At 37.0% G+C, this 23,937-nt stretch overlaps 2 protein-coding genes across 2 annotated transcripts; both read left to right on the top strand.

The window, feature by feature from the left end:
* The first annotated feature begins 392 nt into the window (after nt 1-392).
* LOC140161152 (zinc transporter ZIP1-like) lies at nt 393-4,885 on the top strand. The gene has a single exon (XM_072184583.1). The coding sequence runs from the start codon at nt 996-998 to the stop codon at nt 2,082-2,084; it is 1,089 nt and encodes a 362-aa protein (XP_072040684.1). The 5' UTR covers nt 393-995; the 3' UTR covers nt 2,085-4,885.
* A 6,156-nt stretch (nt 4,886-11,041) lies between these two features.
* On the top strand, nt 11,042-23,727 carry LOC140161151 (PDZ domain-containing protein 11-like). Its single transcript, XM_072184582.1, is given in 8 exon segments — nt 11,042-11,207; nt 17,760-17,871; nt 18,662-18,748; nt 20,166-20,222; nt 21,262-21,360; nt 22,187-22,229; nt 22,232-22,246; nt 22,738-23,727. Coding segments are annotated over 7 exon segments (492 nt in total). The 5' UTR covers nt 11,042-11,207; nt 17,760-17,772; the 3' UTR covers nt 22,830-23,727.
* The last annotated feature ends 210 nt before the right edge of the window (nt 23,728-23,937 follow it).

Below are 23,937 nucleotides of genomic sequence, written 5' to 3'. Positions count from 1 at the left end.
TTTCTTTGATGACTTGATGACTTAAATATCTTAAAAATTAAAGAATCTAAGCTAATTGAACAGACAGTAGTAGCAGGCTATGTTAACACATCTGCATCTATGACACTATAAACAACGGTGCAAAAAACTGAATTTTGATGAGTTTACCATCCTCCAAATGAGCAAATCACTAAATTAAAGAAGAAATGTAGTTGATGCAGTAAATGTAGCTAAACTGAAAAAGGCGGATTTATTCATTGCAGCACGCCTGAGCTGCTGAGCACAAGCACATAAGATATTAATACCATACCACGCCCTCCTTTTATTTAAACTTTGGTTGTTTAAATTTACGGAACGCCATCCGCGCCATCTAAAGGTGAGAAGCACCTGCTGAGTGCTGACCCGTGCAGCCATAGTGCAGTATACCAGTATCTGGTGCAGTATTAGGCCTCTTCAGCTAAATAATAATCAACCGGTAATCAATAGTGCGAAATATGTTACTGGCCTCGCTCAGATAAACACAACTTTAGCCCTATTCCGGGATGATTACAGTCTGGAATAACTCGGAAATTGATTTTAACATATCAACAACGGTAGACCATCGAGTTCAATACTGGGTAGACTGCGCTACGGTGTACTAGGCCTATAGATTAAACTGCTGTATGCCTGTGACGAGTTGTGAGAACAACCAGGGATAACTGTTTAACGCACTGTCCAGTCATAGTTTTGTTTACGTGAATGGTGTATTGCATGAATTGGCAAGTGGAGTCACCTTTATTGTTGCATAAATGCGTGGTTGTTTCAGACTTAACGTCCAGGGTCTGTATTATATAGCATGGTTCACAGAACTTCAATGACTATTAAAGCTTGAGAAGGTCGATATGCTATAATAATATTATCGGATATGTGCAGCTAGCTATGTGAGCCTACTTGATCACAACGCCGGTAAATCTCTACACTGACTCGCCAAACAAAACTGGACCAAAGGTTGAGAATCTGTGCTGTAACTTGTCATCATGGAGGAACTCACTTCAATCAAAATCATTGGTATATTCGTGTTACTGTTTATAGCACTTGCATTCGGCGTCTTACCAATAGTTTTCATTGCTCGATCGCAATTGTTTCAAAATCTTGAACGCAAGGATCGTATCCATAGAGTCATCGCATGTCTGAACTCATTTGCAGGAGGTGTATTCATGGGGATAGCCTTGATTCATCTTTTACCCGAAGTAAGGGATCTGATCAAAAAAGCTATTGAAGAAAAAGGAAATACATATAACTTCAACTGGGCAGAACTTTGTGTTGCCTGTGGGTTTTTTACCATCGTATTCGTCGAACAATTAGTACATATCTGCCAAGAAAAACTAAACGATGGTCTATCGGAAGAAGAAACGCCATTTGCGTCTCACGGAAATGAATTTATATACACAGATGACATTAAAAACGGTGATGTAAAAACAAGTTCAACAGATGAAGGTGACCAAAACGATTTGATGGATGCTCGGGGTGATCATTTGAAGAAACGTCGTTCCAGTGCGGTGTCTTCCACTGGTGTTGTCAGTAACCTCGCTGAATCCACCTGTTCCCACACCCATCATACGATAGAAGAACTTGCATTTGACAATGGACATCTTACTGCATCACGGGCAACGATGCTTCTCATATCGCTATCTTTGCATTCGATATTTGAAGGACTTGCGCTAGGATTGCAGCTCGAAAAGAACGGACTGACTGATATATTTATCGCGATCTCACTTCACAAAGGTATTGAGGCATTCACGATTGCTGTTGGATTTGCTCAAATTAGTGCAACATTAACACTGAAATATATCTCGACGATTTTCTTTGCCTTTATGTCACCAATAGGCATTGCAATTGGCATCCCCATTGCTCTTTCTTCTGAAAATGATACTGGTGATGGTTCAAGTGCAACTGGGACGCTTGTGAATGGAGTACTCCAGGGACTCGCAACAGGAACCTTTATGTTTGTCACTTTCATTGAAATTCTACCTCATGAACTGAACTCTAGAAAAGATCCCTTGATTAAATTCTTCTTTATAATCCTCGGGTTTAGTGCCATCACTCTTTTGAATGCCTTGGAATGATATTAATTATACTGCATCAAGTTCATACTTGAAAAGGGGTATTTCTACAGAAAAGAGGACTGATAGTACTCTTGATCTCTTTTCCATAAAGAAATAGCCCCTCTTCAAAGTCAGATAATGCACGTATTGTTATTGTATACTTGCACATGAAAACCTCACCATATTCTATACGTGTGTCTAATACTAATATTACGGTAATAGAATTATTTACTTGCTTTTTGTTTGATTTAAAAATATTGCAGCAAGGATAGGAATGAAGGACTAATCTACCAAGTAAGGTCTGCAGGCCAACATGTACGTGCAGATTCGTTTAAATATGACGATGCATGCATGACAGGCATAGACCCATAAACCATGACTTATTTACTTCTAGATGCATACATGTAAAAGCTGTATCAAAATGATTGGTACCCATCAGTTGTCATTGATGGATGAGTAGGAGACATCAAGATTCAACATAATGCAGATACTTTTTAGATAATTGTATAACAAGTCATAATCTATACATTCTACGTTTGAGTATCCTATGTTGCATTCTGAAATGGCAGGCTTTTCAATAAACTTCTGATGGATACCAATCATTTTGACTCACCCTGTACAGTGTACACTACTATCCAAACACCACATCAAGTTTTGTATTGTTTGATTTGATTTGATCTTTGATTTGATTTTGATCTTTTGGGGTTTTGACCCTCTGCATGGACAACCTTGAAACATCTGTTGAAGCTTATTTCCGTTTTCCAGGAGGGTTGGGAACAGTCAGAGGTTACCACCCTGATATTTTTGAAACCGAGTGTGAGGTACATGATGTAGGCATAAATCTATAGTTTTCGGTAAAAATGTCCTCAATTCCCCGTTATAAGGGGTGAAATGAACATGCGTCCATAAAATGATAAAAATAGGGGGTCTTTGGGGGAAAATTTCCTTGGATTTCGTGCAAAATAGGGGATAAAATTGTTGCAAATTTCCTCGATTCCCCGTGAAATAGGGGGTCATTTTCAAATTCTGGAACGGTCATACGTCCTACCTTTAAATACAAACTGAACCCACTGGGGTATGCCTGTGGCTACCACGAGACCGACCAAACGGGCCGGAGTACTTACATGTATGATGCATTTTAGATTTACCCATTCAATTACCCAAATCTAAGTGAGCCATCTACAGATGTTGGCAATCAATTTCAAGACTATTCGTCCCAAGTCAATATCAGAAAATATCCCAGCAAATCTCCACCGCCGGAAATTGAAACCCGGGCCTAATAATGGTTAAGGTAGGACTACTTTCTTTAAACATTGTTAAAGTGCATTCATGAGGTCCCAGGTTCAATTTCCGGCGGTGGAGATTTGCTGGGATATTGACTTGTAGAGGAAAATAACGTCTGAAATTAATTGACATTTGTAGATAAACTTCCGCTCTCCCCATGGTTCATTTAGAATTGGGTGATGATCCATAAAAGTTATCCGTCCTTCGGAGGGGACGTTAAGCCGTCGATCCCGTGTACAGAGAGCCATACATGTACATGTATCTCGCAGCCAGTTTCGAAAACAGTAGGGTGTAACCCCTGACTGGTCCCAATCCATGCCACTGTTCAAATGGACCACAATGGAAGTAAGCTTCTATATCATGTATATAGAGGCTTTCTTAGGTTATCCAGGGTTGTCAAAACCCGAACAAATCAAATCAAAACATCATGCACTAAAGGCAAATATCCTATAACCCATTAGGCCACTCTCTAAGAAATCGTGTAAAGAGAGGTGTACATGTATATAGATGGAGATGATCATTTTAGGTCTAGGCCTATATATAATATATAAATGTTTATCAAAGTTTATAATATTTATATTTAATAATAATTATTTTTTTATACCCGTAGTTTCATTTCCATCAGAAAACACACCAAATCATAGGCCTAGTCATGATGAAACACATTCGCATGGAGACACCGGTTTGTTTCATAACCCTCGTTCCAAAATGATTATAATAAAATTAATCTTATTGGAAGTCGGTGTATAGGCACTACCCTATACGGTATTTGTGTGGGTGCGTTACCATGGTTATAACATAGGCTCACAGTTTATAGGATCATGCTCTCAGTTTATTGGATTCGCGTTATTACAAAAACAAGCTCAAAAGCAAAACCTCTTGAAAGTTCAGCCCCCGGGGTTCAGCCATAGGTTCAGCTGTCTTGGCATTCCAGGATGGTTGAAAACTTTAAAAGGCAAATCAAACCCATTCAGGTACAAACTTCCAGAGTCTATACGAGAACATTCAAGTCTAAGATCAAAAAGGTCACGACATGATGATACACATCTCACTCTCGGTGATGAAAGAACCATAAAAGAGCCATCTGAAAATTCCATCAGGGTTGGAATAATTTCATGTGTTTGGATCAAAGTTTAAACTGAAATCAAAACTGTTTTGATCGTGCATATGTGTGCATATGCCTAATTATGTGCAATAGATCGACCCAACGTGGTATTTAAAGATAAGGGGACGGGGCATTGGCAATTGGGGAGTCGAAATTTTTAAACCAAAGAAATACAAAGGCAAATTTGCCTCGTATGGGATGGCGCTTCATTTTAGGGGACACTGCATGGTGGAGGGCCGTTTTTTTGCTTATTCGTGTTATTTGTGGGTTTGACCACATTTGATTGTATTTCGTAGTCATGATCAAAGTGAGTTAATAAATGAAAGCTAACACATGTAGTACATTACCGCATAAGTGTGTTCAAAGAGTGTGACTCGTGTACAGGTGTAGGCCTATATAGCTTTTATCCACTTAAAATGGGCCAAAATTTGACAAATGGGGACAAAAGTTTAGCTCCCCCCCCGGAAAGACCCCCTTTTTGGATTTTGCAGCTCGAAAGACTCCTTCACTGCAAAAACAGCAGAGCAACACTTAATAAACACTTTAACACTTCATAAACACTTGTTTGTAAACAGTGAAGGTTATAAACATGTTAATTTATAAACGTGTTTTGGTGTTTAGAAATATAAGATGTTTATGTTTTTTAACACAAACATAGTGTTTAAAGTGTTTTAAAGTGTTTATATGTTGCTCTGCTGTTTTTGCTGTGTTATATTTGACCAAAATAGAGCTGGGAAAGACCCTTGGGTTTTGATAATTTCAGCTCTAATAAAAGGTTTTTTCAGGCGATTTTCAACCAGAAAGCCAAGAAAGACCCTTGACTGTTCGCAGCTCCAAAAGTCCCCATTTCACTTGTCTGCAGCTCCAAAAGAGCCCCTTTTGCCGGTACTCCGTCAACTCCCAAAACCCACCACCTCAAAATTGCGGGGGAACATACCGGGTACCCACCAAAATGTTTTGTTTTTTGGTGTATCACTTGAAAATCGAAATGTGTTAGTCTACATAAAGAACGATCGTAATGATTGGCTGGAGTACCAATATACCGGGTATTATACCTCCAATCAAAATGTATTATACTTCCACATTTAGAAGGAGTTGACAATGGCGGTTTCTAAAATTGTCTGTGATTGGATCTTTTTCGCACGTGCCTCCGATATGTTATGATATAGACTTTAAATTTCCGCAATGAATACAGTTGAATATAAAATTATAGTCATAGTTATATGCCAATTTTTGCGCGCTTCGCGCGCATTTATTCCACTTTTGCACCATATTTCACCAGTTTAGCTTCAATATGCCAAAACTTTTCGTGCGCTTCGCGCGCATTTGTAACATAAACTTGTTCTGTCGCCAAAAGGTGATGGATATCCTATACTTCGAGAATTTTTTTCCAACCTCATCCCCCCCAATGTCAAAAAGAAATCTACGCCACTGATTATAGTCTCGCCGGGTGCAAGAGATCCCGGGTTCAATTCCCAGTATAAGGCGGGTTAGATTTTTCCTTTCTTTGTCCATTTTTAACTTAAAATAATGTTTACTTTCATCGAAATATTCCCTCTTTGGGTGCGAAAAATAGCCACAAATGCACCTCGGAAATCGCTTCGTTAGAGGTCGGGGAAATTTGCTTGCAATGTTTGCTATCGTTTTCTAAGTATTCCCTAAAAGTAGCCTAACTACATCCCATGTGCGCTGAGGGTAGTTTTTTCGAAGACCGTTAATAGGCCTATTGTATTTAGTCAATCCTATACGGGTCCTATTCCCTGGTCCTACTAACATGATCAATTCTATCTTAATTTTTACTTCATCATGTAGCGACGAATTTTTGCTTTCTAATACATCAGTCCCGATCAGAAAGTTTAAAGCGATATTACAGACTCATCACTTTCCGCATCTGTCTGTTTCTCGATTTTTACCTCTTTTCCCCTTTTTTTAATAGCGCAGCATTAGGCCAAATGCCGATTTTTTAATCAATCAATCTTTATTTCATTCAAAATACAACAATACAATAACAGCAAATTTGCGCAGAATAGCCGTGCGCGTTTTAGGATTTTTTTTCGCTCTATCTACTGCAGATAGCATTTAGAATTTCATCCCGATTCATTGCATCTTTCTACTCTAGAAGTAATGTTTTACATTATTTTCTCTAAATTTTTACTTCATCATGTAGCGGCGAATTTTTTCTTTCTAATACATCAGTGCCGATCAGAAAGTTTAAAGCGATATTACAGACTCATCACTTCCGCATCTGTCTGTTTCTCTTTTCCCCTTTTTTTAATAGCGCAGCATTAGGCCAAATGCCGATTTTTTTATTTGCGCAGAATAGCCGTGCGCGTTTTAGGATTTTTTCGCTCTATCTACTGAAGATAGCATTTAGAATCTCATCCCGATTCATTGCATCTTTCTACTCTAGAAGTAATGTTTTACATTATTTTCTCTAAATTTTTACTTCACCATGTAGCGGCGATTTTTTTCTTTCTAATACATCAGTCCCGATCAGAAAGTTTAAAGCGATATTACAGACTCATCACTTTTCGCATCTACCTGTTTCTCTATTTTTACCTCTTTTCCCCCTTTTTTAATAGCGCAGCATTAGACCAAATGTCGATTTTTAAAATTTGGGCAGAGTAGCCGTGCGCGTTTTAGGATTTTTTCGCTCTATCTGTTGAAGATAGCATTTAGATTCTCATCCCGATTCATTGCATCTTTCTACTCTAGAAGTAATGTTTTACATTATTTTCTCTAAATTTTTACTTCATCATGTAGCGGCGAATTTTTTCTTTCTAATACATCAGTCCCGATCAGAAAGTTTAAAGCGATATTACAGACTCATCACTTTCCGCATCTGCCTGTTTCTCTATTTTTACCTCCTTAAGTTTTAGTCCTTTTTTTTAAAAAATAGCATGGCATTAGGCCGAATGCCGATTTTTTTTTTAAATTTGCTTAGTTTTTTAGAGTAGCCGTGCGCGTTTTAGGATTTTTTTCGATATATCTACAGAAGATAGCATTTAGAATCTCATCCCGATTCATTGCATCTTTCTACTCTAGAAGTAATGTTTTACATTATTTTCTCTAAATTTTACTTCATCATGTAGCGGCGAATTTTTTCTTTCTAATACATCAGTCCCGATCAGAAAGTTTAAAGCGATATTACAGACTCATCACTTTCCGCATCTGCCTGTTTCTCTATTTTTTACCTCCTTTTTGTCCTTTTTTTTTATTTTTTTAATAGCATGGCATTAGGCCGAATGCCGATTTTTTTTAAATTTGCTTAGTTTTTTAGAGTAGCCGTGCGCGTTTTAGGATTTTTTTCGATATATCTACAGAAGATAGCATTTAGAATCTCATCCCGATTCATTGCATCTTTCTACTCTAGAAGTAATGTTTTACATTATTTTCTCTCAATTTTTACTTCATCATGTAGCGGCGAATGTTTTCTTTCTAATACATCAGTCCCGATCAGAAAGTTTAAAGCGATATTACAGACTCATCACTTTCCGCATCTGTCTGTTTCTCAATTTTACCTCTTTCCCCCTTTTTTAATAGGGCAGCATTAGACCAAATGCCGATTTTTTTTAAATTTGCTTAGAGTAGCCGTGCGCGTTTAGGATTTTTCGATATATCTACTGAAGATAGCATTTAGAATCTCATCCCGATTCATTGCATCTTTCTACTCTAGAAGTAATGTTTTACATTATTTTCTCTCAATTTTACTTCATCATGTAGCGGCGAATTTTTCATTCTAATACATCAGTCCCGATCAGAGAGTTTAAAGCGATATTACAGACTCATCACTTTTCGCATCTACCTGTTTCTCTATTTTTACCTCTCTTCCCCTTTTTAATAGCGCAGCATTAGGCCAAATGTCGATTTTTTTAATTTGGGCAGAGTAGCCCTGCGCGTTTTAGGATTTTTTCGCTCTATCTACTGAAGATAGCATTTAGAATCTCATCCCGATTCATTGCATCTTTCTACTCTAGAAGTAATGTTTTACATTATTTTCTCTAAATTTTACTTCATCATGTAGCGGCGAATTTTTTTCTTTGTAATACATTAGTCCCCATCAGAAAGTTTAAAGCGATATTACAGACTCATCACTTTCCACATCTGCCTGTTTCTCTATTTTTACCTCTTTTTTTTTTTTTTTTTTTTAAATAGCGCGGCATATGGCCGAATGCCGATTTTTTAACTTCCGTAGAGTAGCCGTGCGAGTTTTAGGATTTTTTCGTTATAATTACCTATACTGAAGATAGCATTTAGAATCTCATCCCGCATCATTGCATCTGTCTACTCTAGAAGTAATGTTTTACATTATTTTCTCTAAATTTTTACTTCACCATGTAGCGGCGAATTTTTTCTTTCTAATACATCAGTCCCGATCAGAAAGTTTAAAGCGATATTACAGACTCATCACTTTCCGCATCTGTCTGTTTCTCTATTTTACCTCTTTCCCTCTTTTTTAATAGGGCAGCATTAGACCAAATGCCGATTTTTTTTAATTTGCTTAGAGTAGCCGTGCGCGTTTAGGATTTTTCGATATATCTACTGAAGATAGCATTTAGAATCTCATCCCGATTCATTGCATCTTTCTACTCTAGAAGTAATGTTTTACATTATTTTCTCTCAATTTGACTTCATCATGTAGCGGCGAATTTTTCATTCTAATATAGGCCTACATCAGTCCCGATCAGAGAGTTTAAAGCGATATTACAGACTCATCACTTTTCGCATCTACCTGTTTCTCTATTTTTACCTCTTTTTCCCCTTTTTTAATAGCGCAGCATTAGGCCAAATGTCGATTTTTTTAATTTGGGCAGAGTAGCCCTGCGCGTTTTAGGATTTTTTCGCTCTATCTACTGAAGATAGCATTTAGAATCTCATCCCGATTCATTGCATCTTTCTACTCTAGAAGTAATGTTTTACATTATTTTATCTAAATTTTTACTTCATCATGTAGAGGCGAATTTTTTCTTTCTAATACATCAGTCCCGATCAGAAAGTTTAAAGCGATATTACAGACTCATCACTTTCCGCATCTGCCTGTTTCTCTATTTTTACCTCTTTCCCCTTTTTTAATAGCGCAGCATTAGGCCAAATGTCGATTTTTTTTATTTGGGCAGAGTAGCCGTGCGCGTTTTAGGATTTTTTTTTGCTCTATCTACTGAAGATAGCATTTAGAATCTCATCCCGATCATTGCATCTTTCCATTTTTAGAAGTAATGTTTTACATTATTTCTCTAAATTTTTACTTCATCATGTAGCGGCGAATTGTTTTCTTTCTAATACATCAGTCCCGATCAGAAAGTTTAAAGCGATATTACAGACTCATCACTAGCAGTTAGAATCTCATCCCGATTCATTGCATCTTTCTACTCTAGAGTCACTACCTCATAATAAACCTCTTGTCTTGAATCACTGAAATTTCAGTGGAGTACTGAATTGGATTCGTTGCCCTATACAATATACATTACTTTTGCCACCAGTGTTTTAGTTATTTTTTGAGAAAAAATGCAAAGTTAGTCGCAAAATATATCAGGGGTGTAGTACCACCTTAAGGTAAGTACAGTTGTGGTGGACGAACAATTAGCAATAGCATGGAAATAAGATTTGACGCTTTCTCAAAAAGTGCTTATTTTTTTTTCACTCCGAGAAATCTGCTTATATGCTAGCTGGATTTCTTGCATAGTTCCCATTGATCTGCAAGAATATTTGTATAGGCTACATAAACAGCCGTAGCCAGAGGTTTACAGTGGTAAAAAGGGCTATAGCAACGTTTGCACACTTTGTGTGGGACATGAGAGCACATCCGACAAATTGTATTCTGATGCCATTGCCACTTTGGCTTCAGATCGTAGTAGGCCTACATGGAGTTTGTAGTCGCCTGCTTCGCAGCCGAATGAAATGAAAATGAATTCTGTGCGAGGAATGTCCTTCTGATGATCAAATGGTCTAATTTTTTGAAATATAATACACATTTTACGGCAAATTATTAAAAATTGATACCGTAGTTTTTATTTTTCATATTTAAGAGTCCTCGAAGTAAAGTGTAGGAAAAGCCGACGATCAATTGAAAATGACATTTCGTATTGGAGATTTTTCTCCCAAATTGACATGGAAAAATCCATAGGCCTATTTTTTATATACGAAAGGTAACATTTTTCAAATGATCGTCGCGTCGGCTTTTCCTCCCAGATACATAGGGCCTACACTTTAAGTAAATATCATTAGATTTATGAATTTTACTTTTTTTTACTAATATAAGTTGCCAAATCATATCGCGAATTTCAAAATCAAAATTAGTTTTTACTCTACATTTCTAAAAATCCAGAAGCACTTTTTCCAGTCTATTTAAAAAAAGGTAATCGACAGGCCGACCGTTTAAAAAAAAAAAAAAAGTGAGTCCAAACATAGTTTTGTTTGTTTGTTGTTTGTTTTTGGTGGCACGTCTGACCTGGTCTGACCAGTGGAATGTGTGTTATATCGCCCTCTATTCCCGATTGCTTGCTTGGATAGTAAATGAATTTTTACACTTCGTCGCTTAGCATGCTGAGCGACGAGAGACTGGTTTTGGACCAATAAGATAGCGATTTTTCCCAATACAACAAAAAGCGCTCTACTTTATTGGTTAAAAATTTATCGCTTGTCACTCAGACCTGCACTCAGAAAATAGTATGAACTCATTTTGCTGTAAATAACCTTTAGTGCAAATTTTGTTGGTGCAATTTTAAGAATGAGCTAAGTTTGTTGAGCTGTCATGCGTAAGTTATTTAAAATAAAATACAGTAACTGAACTTGTCACGCTTGTGGTTCAACTGTTGTTGTAGAGATGATTCACACGCTGCTGTATCAACTGTGACAAAAAAGTTGGGAACACGATCGCCGTGCATGCTGCTTCCGCACATAAACACAGGAGAGTACGATGTAAGTAAGCTTAAAATGTTGAAATAATGTCATTCCTTTACTTGAGGGTTTTTTATTTTTACATGTAATAGCTGCCTTCTGCACTGGTTAGGGTTAGGTTGATATTATTATGTTATGGGTACATGCCACCAAATAGCTTTCCATAGACTTTACGTGCAAAACAGGGGTCACGTTTTAGGCTATAAGTCGAGTTACGTCTTACTTTGAAATATATATTTGATATCATTTTAATCAGAACAAAATTCTGCATAACATATCTGAAAATGACACCATATTTTAGGTCTACTTTTTGAGAAAAATAGCGCTATATAAAAAGACCTGATTTTCCCGTGTTTACGTCTGACTGCTAACCGCGTTTTGACCTCGTGTGTTCATGCGCTCATCATCGTAAACATCCCTCAAATTTTCGGGTTTTCTGTTCAAATTAGTAGAGATCACATTCACAAGTTCTAGCAAAACACGATTTGCAACACTAAAATTGTTAATATTGTACCGATTTTGCACATTTTTTATGCAAAGTTGGGACTATAGTCGTGATAAACTTTTACCGGAAACCGCTTCACACAGCGGATTTAGTGGTATGAACCCTTGAAGAGGCTAAAACATCGTTTTTAGGCCTTGAAAATGATTTTGTTATCTTTTTCACTACATTTTGAATTAATTGTAAGAAAATTTGGGTTATTTTCTTTCATACTTTAAACAGGATGCCGATTTCAAGCACAAGCATGATAGCCGACAATTGCCATTTTTCGTCATTTTGATGCACATGAATGCACAATGGTTGCTGATTTGCTATTTTCATGAAGATATTAATTGATGTTAATAGTAAACGTTCTTTGAACATCTTTTGCAAGTGCATAACTTCAAAATTAAAACATTCTCAGTACCTGCAGAATATTTAAAAAGACAAGAAATGTCAATTAAGTAGGCCTACCCCCCCTCCATCCTCACTTTTAATCCGTTTTGTCCAAAAAGCAAATGTAATGAATGGTTATTTGAAATTAAATATTAATATAAATTAAACTTTGAATGTTATAACAATTTAAAATACTGGACAGTGGTATAAATAAAGCAAACTAGAAACTTAAATATCTTAAATCTAATTTTTATGTAATCTTATTAAAATTGAAGGCCAAAACTTGAGTTTAAATGACAAAAAAAAAAAAAAAAAATAACAATGAAATTGAAAAACTTCTTTGTAATTTAAACACCAATAAACAATGTTTTCAATATTTTGAAACTCTTCTTTATTCATATCAAAAGGTTTCAAACTTCTACCAAAATCGTAACTTTTATTAAATTGGAAATAAAAGCAGGCCTATTCGCGACAAACGCACATACAGCGAAAAAACTGACGGGCGTCCATGAACGCGCTTGTTGATGTCCCTCCTCTTTTCTTCGTGTGCATTTTAAATAGATAAAGACGCACGGAAAACGCATGGAATTGCTCCTTAAAGGGTACATGCCACCAAATAGCTTTCCATAGACTTTACGTGCAAAACAGGGGTCACGCTTTTAGGCTATAAGTCGAAGTTACGTCTTACTTTGAAATATATATTTGATATCATTTTAATCAGAACAAAATTCTGCATAACATATCTGAAAATGACACCATATTTTAGGTCTACTTTTTGAGAAAATAGCGCTATATAAAAAGACCCGATTTTCCTGTGTTTACGTCTGACTGCTAACCGCGTTTTGACCTCGTGTGTTCATGCGCTCATCATCGTAAACATCACTCAAATTTTCGGGTTTTCTGTTCAAATTAGTATACATCACATTCACAAGTTCTAGCAATACACGATTTGCAACACTAAAATTGTTAATATTGTACCGATTTTGCACATTTTTTATGCAAAGTTGGGACTATAGTCGTGATAAACTTTTACCGGAAACCGTTTCACACGCGGATTTAGTGGTATGAACCCTTATTACTAATAACACTGTACTTCCACAAGGCAGCTATAGTATAACATGTAGGTATGCTAGATGAATTCAAATTTTAATTTGCCATCAAACTGCATCATTTTATATTACCCTTGAGCCAAAACTGAAAACCTTTTTTTCATAGCACTTTCCGTAGCAAAGTTACATCTTGTCAAAGATTGACTTTCATCACAAAGATTCAGCTAGCAAAATTCCCCAAAACGGCATTTCGGGGGTGTTTCTAGATCTTAGTCTCATTATGATAGCAGCTTTTTTTAATGGAACTGCTATCAAAATCCATCTAAAATTCCATGTGCGATTGTCTTATCACCATAAAAAATCATATATTTGGGTCAAGTGAAGTATAGAAAACATATTTATGTAGGTTTCCTTCTTGACCAGTTGTTTTAAATTTCTATGTAAATATGCATTGACATTTTCGGCGAATTTGGCTGACTAGCAAATGTGTTATCTGTATCTGTAGCAATACTGCTCAACGCTTCAGGTGAAGCCAGACGAACAGGAAATGGTTGTGCACATGCGGAATGCTATTTATTGTAGTTGCTTTAGGTGGTTGGTTGCTTGATTCTTGAATTCTTGTATCGTGGTAATGTGGTAGGGTAGTTTGTTCTAAGGTTTGTCTGGGATACCTACAATGTAAGAATAAAACCCCCTTAAAGACTGAACACCGAAATAATAGTAGTACTACTAGTAATTACTGACAGGAAGGGTTGCTGTCCATTTTCATGATTTTAGGTTGAAATAACAAGGTAAAGCATGAAAGTGAAAGAAACCCCACTGGTTATTTTGGCCATTTAATTACCACTATAGCTGGGACAATACAACTTCTGTCACTCACCCTTCTTCAGCAACATGGCCTACCACCAACCCTGAAGGGCTCACCTATTTCCATGACAAGATCATCAACAGCCAGGTTGTGGTTGATATAAAATTACCTCCAGAAACAATCACCAGCTACCAGGAAATCAGAAATTACAACTAAATGTTCAAAACCAAACTATCTTCAGGTACCCTTCACTTGCATCAAGGCTCACTTAGCACTCCTTGTTCATCTAGGCCAGTCATGATTGCTACGACCTTCTGCAGCACATCACCAACATTGCTCATCCTAAACAAGTCACTGAAGCCCTTAGATCCTTCAAAGGTCAATAATCTGCTCATCCACCTCTTCCAAGCTGAGTGTTGTTCCATTAGGAGCTGATCAGCATTTTACATCAAGATCAACATCAAAATAAATTTCACAGAGAATTGTTTGAATACATTTGAAACTTGGCAACAATTGAGTGACTAAAGTAGTTATACTCCCAAGCTCTATCTCTATCAACACACAGTGTTGCAAAACTTTTCAGCGCCAAGGCGCAGCACACTGGCTCACCAGGCCACAGTAAAGGAGTCTCATTGAAGTAGCCCAATTTTTAAATTTTCAAATAAATGCCCAATAGTACTGGATATTTGAGCGGATCATATACCAGCATTTAGAACGCAAATCACCCTATTGGGCAGAAAAGCACTTCCGGTACCATACTTAATGGGAAGTTGCGGACTGATCAATAAATGGTCGCAATACCCTTTGTAATTGCAATTCGGAGCTTCAGAGACTCTAAACCAAATCGGCAAACTACTGCTGTGACCTGACTTTTGCAAAGTATAGCCCAATTTTAGGAAAGTAGCAGCCAGGTTATTTGAGTAGCGGCAAGAGCTTGCCAAGTAGCCCAATTGTGTGCCTGAGATTATATATTAATTCGCCCATGAAATATTCTTTTTTGAATTTTGCCTAAGGTGTAAATGTAAATTTCACATTTGACTTTTATTTTCTGATTTCTTTTTATGAAAAAATAAGTTAGGCCTATCTTTATTTTATATTTATTTTAATTATTTTTTTATTTTTTGGTTTTCATGTTCCTCATATCATGCTTGACAAGATAAGGTCATGCTTTTTATTTATTTCCCCCAATATGTATTTCTTTATTTTTGTTTTTATGTGTATATCAGTATAACACCCTCTATTATTTTGACCTTTTCTGGGTGAACTAGTATCGGAGTGAAACATCTTTAATTCACCAAATTTTATTAGACCTATCCAGAAATTTGGTAACCACAAGTCACCTGTTTTGGCATATTCTCTCAGGAAATACATCGATTTGGAGTGTCAAATTTTAGGATTGTAATGAGAAAAATTATGATCTATTATATGATACCAAAGAAAAATTTGGGGAATGATGCTGTCGATTGGGTTACGGACCTTTAACAGATTGATCGAGAAATCTATCCTAAATCCAGGCCACTGATATTAAACAGACAATGGATAGAGGCTATTTTCAAACATTTTATGCCAGAATCTCATGCCAGCAACCCGGCCAGCAACTGGCACTTGGTAGCATTAAACCCGGGGAGGGGGGGCACTTCAATTTGAAATGGATATAGGTGTAGGGCTGGCACTTTCGCAACTAAGGGGCATTCGGTGAGAGCAAAATGTAAAAAATATGGGGTCATTGGGTGAGAGCATGATTTTTGCCATTCGGTGAGAGCAAAATGTAAAACATATGGGGTCATTGGGTGAGAACATGACCTTTTTTTAAAATGGAATCTTTGGGTGAGAACCGAAACAGCGCCTCAGAAACCTCGAAAATCGAATTTCTAGTTCTAAATGCCTTCAAATTTCTTTGTTTTTTCAAAATAAGTAACAAATTCAGTAATAAATGAAAGTTGCTGTTCAAATTGAACTTGTAAGGGTGACAGATCAAATGGAAAATTAGGGGGTGTTCGGGTGACAGAGCATGTGTTCGTAAAAAAAATATGGGGTCTTTTTGTGAAAGTGATGCTGAAAAAGGGGTCTTAACAGCCCTACATACGCGTCACCTGCAAAGTTGGAGTGCCCCCCGGCATTGAATATTTGGGTTTCCCAGTTGACTTAATGGTTGAGGTCCTCCAGCACGGTAGATGTTTACTGTCAGCAGGTGATGAAATATGTTTGCACAGGATGCTGCCATCATGAAGAGTTTGGCATGTTACATGAACTCATGATTGAGTCATGATAGGTGTCACAAAACACAGATGGTGAGTGGATGTCCTTCTGGAGCTTGGGTCTGTAGTTGCAACAACTATCTTTCTTCCATAATTGGGAAGCAACCATTTCTTGGTCCAGAGATGCCTGGGACAATAATGTATTGCAGGTGTAATATATTCTGCAGTTATCTTAAAGGAAGTGTATGCCAATCACAACATTATGTCTTGTATGTTAGAAAAATAATTATTAAAAGCATGAATCACATGGTTTTATTTTAAACAATCTCATATTGACCATAAAACAAATAAAAACAGCCAGCTCTCAACAGGCGTTTTTGAAAATTCCCTCGCCAAAATTGTATAGAGCAATGACGTCCCAATAATATAACGAAGACTGACGACAAATGAGCACAAATAACCATGATGTCATTGCTCTAGACAATTTCGGTATTTTGAATATAGCGTGTTGAGAGCCGGCTGTTTTTATTTGTTATTATGGTCAATATGAGTTTGTTTAAAATAAAACCATGTGATTCTTGCTTGATAATTATTTTTCTAACATATAAGACATAATGTTGTGATTATCGTACACTTCCTTTAAGCAGGTTTAATGGGTATCCCAGTAGCCTTGTGAGGTTTGAGGTTACGGAGCGGCTTTATGACTCCATTGAGGTCTACCATGATATATTTGACTGGTGGCAGCCCTCGAATTAACCCACAGCACCGACGGCATATTGCCGTGGGTGCCCACCCCCACTGCCGCAATGCCCTCAAAATATGTCCTTTACCGACAGCAGTCACTTACCGTGCCCTCTAATGAAGTTGCCGTATGTGCCCCAGCCCTGCCCCTTCATTATAAATCATTTTAACAAGTATACTGGTTAAAACCCCGAAAAATTGTGGAAAATTAAATAGAAAATCTTGAACACGATCGCTATTTTGAGCATCGTAACCCAGGTTTTTTGAGCAATCAGGTTTAATAGTTTTAGTGTAAAGTTGAGAGTAGAATTTTACTTTGGTGTCGAATTCAGCTGACAGCAATGCATCTATTCGCTTTTGAAAAATTGCCTTGATGCCCTTCTCAAATTTTCAACAGTTGCCGTGATGCCCTCTTGAAATATTACAAACTGTCGTGCTGCCTTGCCTTTTCAGTGAAAATCCAAGGCAATTATCAACTTGCCCTAAACAAGTTGCTGTGCCCCTTCAGATCCTTAATTCAAGGGCTGACTAGTGGGTGTGGGGTGTTGCCTCCATGATTATGCCAGAGGAGGTTGATTACACCTGACATACAGTTAAATGTACATGGGCTACATGTAGATGATGTATAATATTCATATTCATAGTAATATGGTGGTCATGATAGCAGGCCTTGTACTAATAACATAATCATTGTCATCCTTTTCATAAATGATTCATTGATTTTGCTATATTTGCAGATTTGCATAAATAATGAATGGAATGACTACTCGGCATCATCACCATAGATACCAGATTCGTGTTGAGTTACCAACCTATGAACATCCTCCACCATGGTTACCACAAACAGAGGTAGATAGACCTTATGTAATCTGTCCATCAGCATGTGAATTAGAGAATAAAGGTATTGTTTGTAGCCCCTGGAGTGCATCTATCGTCTCATATAACACGGGCGACATCATTATTTTTGGCGTAAAACAACTCGGCGAAATGAGACGATAGATGCACGACAGCAGCAAAAAACAATACCTTTATTCTCATTCTTAAACACTTCAATTCAAATAAAAATATCATACAAATTTTAATCAAATTAAACCTACATTTTGCAAGGAATTACCTAGGGCTTAAAATGGCTATTAAATATGTCTTCATTTAGTATTTCACGTATCTAGGTAAAAAGAGGGAAGCCAGTGTACTAGATATTCTTAAAGCCATTGTAACATTTCCTTATAAAATAGATTTTTATTTTTCTCCACAAAATATTAGTTTTCACTGCCAGATAAAAGTTGGGTAAAACAAAGACAATGGCTCTTTAATTCCAGTGTCTATGAGATGTTACCAATGTGTGACACTTTGTCAGTTTCATTGTGGCTGAGGTTGGTCATTTTGATGTGTTAAGCTGAATTTGCTTTTGTAGAAAAGCGATTTTCATGCATGTTTACTCCCGTTTTCAGAGCGTCAAGACGATCAATCAATACAAATCGCAGAGGCATAATAACAACAACAACAAAAATGGCAACACCATTAAATCTTTAGGTTAACTTCTGTTTTTGAGAGAATTTGGAAAAAAGGGTAAAATTTCAGAATTCTCATACATTTTGAACTGTTTCTGGATGTGTTTATTCTGTTTATCTAATTACAGAGAACTGGTCATCCAGATTATGACAACAACTTGACACAATTTCTTTTGAGGTCTGTTAAATTCAGAAGATCCAGGAACTCAGAACAGGTATTTATATAATTTTATTAAGTTATAACCACATGTCCTTCTGTCCTTTCTCACAGGGTTCACACAGTCCTTGAAAGTCCTTGAATTTGAAAACACCTTTTCAAGGCCTTGAAAGTCCTGGAAATTTGCACAAGGTCCTTATAAGTCCTTGAAAATTGGAATTTTACCTCAAGTATAATTTCGACAAAATTTGCGGACTGCGAGGAGCTTTCACTTTCGTTAATACTTGCCGCACGGAGAGCTGCATCATGATTTTTGTGTTGTGGTAAGTCGTTGAAAATCATGCTTTTGGATCTTGAAAGTCCTTGAAAAGTCCTTGAATTTGTGGGTGTGGGAACCCTGTTCTCAGTCTCTCTTCCCCTCCCTCTCTCTGTCAGTGTATCTGTGCATCTGTCTGGCTCTCTCTCTGTATCTGTCTGGCTCTCCCTTCTCCCCCTCTCTGTTGCTTTCTCTACCTCTCTCCATCTTTGTTTTCCTTGCCTCTTTCCCAACTTTGTGACTTTCTGTTCAGGGCTGTCTTTAATTTATGTTTCCTGTATGCTGCTTTGGTCCTAAATCTATGTAACCTCTCCCTCTTGAATGCTTCTTCATATCCTCAACCATCTCAGTATCAGATTATGCATTGTTTTGATTTTGACCATGGGCCTCAAGGTGATCAACTACATTTTTGACTGATTGAGCGTCCCAGGTTAAAGAAGAAATAAAACAAACAAACAAACAACAACCAGTTTAATAGGCAAGATTGCACAGCAGTTTAAGGCACCTCAACACTGGCAATTTGACTTCCAGCGATGCCTACCTGTGTTTTACTTGGGAAATTGACTTTAACTAACTTGCCTCACCACACACAGGTGTATTAGTTGTAAGGGGATTGTAATAAGCTACTGTAGGATAACAAACCATCAGATTGATGCAGCCCTGTACACATGTAAATTAGCACGAATTTGGTCCCACCTAACCCTGTCTTGAAAGAAACCAGAATTAGATCAAACTAACATTGATGTCTAATATGCAAGACACAAAATCGATATTTTTAACCTCACGCTCCATAAAGTTAAAAAGTTAAATCCTTCCCAAGCCTTTCGGCCCATTGGGTGGCGCGGTACCATTTTTTAAAGCCTTTGGCATGGCCCGGCCGGGATTCAAACCTGTGACCTCCCAATCGTGAGGCGGACGCTCTAACCACTAGGCCACAACAAAATTAATTTAGTAAATAAATAGGGCTTCATCAATCTTTTACTCCCCAGTATGTGCAGAGAGGTTGTAGCACTATCACAATGTACCTTGTTAAAAGATTAAAATAGATCCGATAGCTCATATTTATTTGAAGAGTGCTGAAACTGTTCAGGATTAGTGTGGTATAAATGACATATTTCATTCATTTATTTTGGACTCTTCTGTATTCTGTCTTTGCCAGCTTGGATTTAACATTCGTGGAGGTCAAGAGCACAGATGTAATATTTTTGTTTCAAAGGTAAGATTTAATTGTTGCATATTTTCAACTTTCATTGTTTGCAAATGAAATCACAGAGCAGGTTTAAAATAATTGTTACTTTCAAAATAACGTGCTGAAAGTTTTTATATGGTAAAATGAATGATAAAACAGTCCTCAACAAAATAGCGACTAAGTTTTAATATTTCATCACCACATCTATGGACTTCATCAGATTATTGTGACTGGTGTTTTATTTTAGATTTGTCAAAACTATTTCATGAATCTTCAACTCAAAATGGATAGGTTTTAATTGATTTGCATGAGTAGTGGTACAGGATTTCCTTTTTGACCAGCAGTATCTGTGGTGGGTGTTCATATGTTTGCTGTCAAAGTTCATTACAGGGACCTTCCTGTTTCCATGTCCAAATGTCTTCAAAATATAAACCTTGCTTTGCAAAAATGATTTTAAAATTAATACAGGCCTACATGAATTTTGTATTTTTAAAGATTCAATTACAAAATATTATCTGAAGAATGTCAAAATGACTTGGTGTATATGATGACCATGCCTTGGGATCAAGAGTTTATCATCAGCTATTTGCAATAGCCAAGGGTTTTCCGCAAGAGGACACACATTAATATTTACAAAGCAAGTGTATGTATTGCAGTGCATTAAGACCCCAGTTCGACATGCTCATGCACTTTAAGACCACAGTTCATTATTCTTAAGGTTGTTTCAGCCCTTCTTTCACAAAATCCTACGAATGTCTTCAAAATATTGCATAGGGGATATATTTCAGTACAATGTACAAATGACACTACAAAATAGACTAAGTGCCACAAACATGGGCCACATTTTTGACCATTTGGTATATCAGTCACCCCTTTTTCTAGCCAAAATTTTAAACTGCTTTTGGGAACAGCGCCTACACTATTTGCGCTTTGTGTATTGTGTGACTGACGCATGCTTATGTAAATATCCGCCAGTGTAAGTTGGACATTGTCGCACATAGTAGCAAAACCAAATAACTTTTGCTATTTATAGGTTGAACAAAATGTATTTTGATTGCATTTTTAGGTATTACCAGAGTCCAGTGCTGCCCGTGTAGGGATGAAACCAGGTGATATGATATTAACTGTCAATGGCATAGATTTTACCACACTAACTCATGATGAAGTAAGTCTAATAGTGATACATAAGGCAACAAAATAAACCTGTTGTACAGGCTCAACCAACCCGTATTTTGCATTTTTGGGATTCTTTTTAGCTGTATGAAATAAGAAAAAGCTGTTTTTTTGGCCAAAGTGGATTGATTTTGACTGAATTTGTTTTTTAATGCAGACAATTTTCAAATTATGTTGGCAAAAGATTTTCACTTACAGGGATTTTTTAGGGTCATTTAGCCTCTTCCAGAAAAAAAAAAAGATCCAGACCGACCATGTCTGTCCCACGGTAGAAATCCACATGAAAAATCAACACAGGCTCTTGCTACAAAAAACTAACTTTTGATATGGTTATTTCTCTGTCATTCAGGACAAAATATTCTAAAGAAAATATTCTAATTTTTTACTAGACTGAGATGCTCGAATGACAATGACTGTGTCAGGCCTCAAAAGTAAGCCACGTTTTTGCTGGCCATCTAAGCCTTTGTCATGAAGTTCAGGTTCACAATTTTGTTCCACTGTGTTGAATCAATCTTGATTCTTGCAGAGTAATTTTGTGGGAATCATTCCATTCTTGCCAATCAACCTCTGTGTAAACTCCAAAAGTTTGCAAGAATCAACATTGATTCATGCAAATCTGTTTACGAAAATCTTATCTTTGAATAGAATCTTGGATTCTCACTGAATTTTTTTGACCCTGAAGATGATCTAAGCATGTTGTGTACAAAAGGGTTGAGGGATCTCCAATTAAAATCCAGGGTCCCTTTCAGTTTTTATGAAGGGCAGTTCTGCATTTGGTTCTAATTGTTTTTCCTTTCATATCGATATTGAAATTCCAGGCTGTAAAAGTGCTGAAATCTTGCAATGAAGTAGACATACGTCTCAGTACTTCCCTTTTGGTAAGTTGTGATTTGATAACTTTGCTCTCAAATTAGGTTTCTCAAAAATTATCTTTGCAATTTGCTGGTGTTGGTACTGGTAGGTAGGGGTGTGTGCCTTTGTTCGTGTGCTTTGTAAACACTGTCAATCTAGGCCATGCACATAATAAATTGTGTGACATTGGTCAAACTCAACTGTGATTGTCCATGCTTGCTGGATAATGTTAAAAGATGGAAAATGGCATCGCAGTGCATTACAAATAACGTCCACAGTTGGGGTTGTAGGGTCAATCTGCACTCAGTGGTAAAAACTCATAGCAGTCCGCAGCAGAAATAAAAATGTGTGTGTCTGCAATAAGGTGATAAAATATGACAAGGTGGGGGCATTGGTACTGTGAGGGTTGCCTCCTGAGAAAACTTTGATTTAAAGCACTCAACCGACTTTAAGAATGCAACATTTATTCCTTCATACCCCTTATTAATATATTTCTTTCACTTTTATAAATGTTCAGGATACCAGAAAACATTTGAGAGAATAGGTCCATCACCGTCTCACCAGCCAAGAATGGGTCCGTCACCATCTCATCAGCCAACAAGGAGATAGAATCATCTTGCCTATAACTTCAGTTGCAACAAAAATACATAACCGTCCATGCTCCAAGCATATATGTGGAGTTACAATGAAGATTGAAATGTCCAAAGGTATTACTGGTATTAGGTTTTATATGATATCTTTACAGACTAAGGGAGTGATAATGGTGTATGGTTTAGTAAAACACACCCCAGGTCTTGACAAGATTGTATTCAGTGGTTACAATTTCAAATGATTTCTTTACGGTAGCAAGCATATTGACGACCTATCCGTGAACTTTCAGTGACAAGTTACAAATTGAAGTCTTTTTTACTGCCAATCCTGTATTGTTTCTTCACGAGTGCGGGTACCAGCTATATGCAAATTAAGTCACCTGCTCACAACTATCATTTTTACATGTATTGCTTATTTATTATGTTGCTTAATGAAGGCTTGTAACAGTAGTGCTTTGCATATCATATTTGTCAAGTTTATGGGAGTGTTGAAAGTATGTGGAATTTCAAATCCAACATATCATTGCTTTATTTATTAGGAAATGTATATTATTAGTGTCATTTTAAAAATGCACTTTAGGATAGGTCACAGATGACCTGAGGTATATATTATGTTTAGATTTGCACAATTTGTATAACTAGCAGATTTTTTACAAAGTATGACTTATGTATAACTGAAATTATGCTGTAAGGACAAATATATTGAGATCTGTAAGCCAGGGGACAAATTCTCTTAACAATATGCAAGTTATATCTTAGAGGGTGTATAGCTTTGTATCACCCTCCATGTACTGTGTGGCTGTGTTACCGTTGTGTGCACTGTAGAACTATACTGTACTACATTTCGCGGTTCTCGGGTTGGGTGGTTCTTGTGACTATCTCTGATTACCCAACACCGTTACCCATATAGGCCTACTTGCCCCGACCTTTTAAACTACGGTACTATGATATACGTCTCTCAATGATCAAGACCCAATTTGACACAATAATCAACTTAGTAGTTTTGTAGCTGTGATGCTTACTTGGCTGTAATCTGGAAACACATCGTTCGCCTCTTTGCATCCCGGAAATAGTCATGTTCTGCTACTAATAATAGGCCTCTGCACGTGTGCCGTTTTGAAATATGT

Source organism: Amphiura filiformis, chromosome 9 (assembly GCF_039555335.1).
Source record: "Amphiura filiformis chromosome 9, Afil_fr2py, whole genome shotgun sequence".
Taxonomy (NCBI): domain Eukaryota; kingdom Metazoa; phylum Echinodermata; class Ophiuroidea; order Amphilepidida; family Amphiuridae; genus Amphiura; species Amphiura filiformis.
This window is presented reverse-complemented; position numbering and strand designations above follow the sequence as displayed.

Coding starts and splice junctions, on each gene's coding strand:
- LOC140161152 (XM_072184583.1), top strand. CDS start 996: ATGGAGGAACTCACTTCAATCAAAATCATTGGTATATTCGTGTTACTG.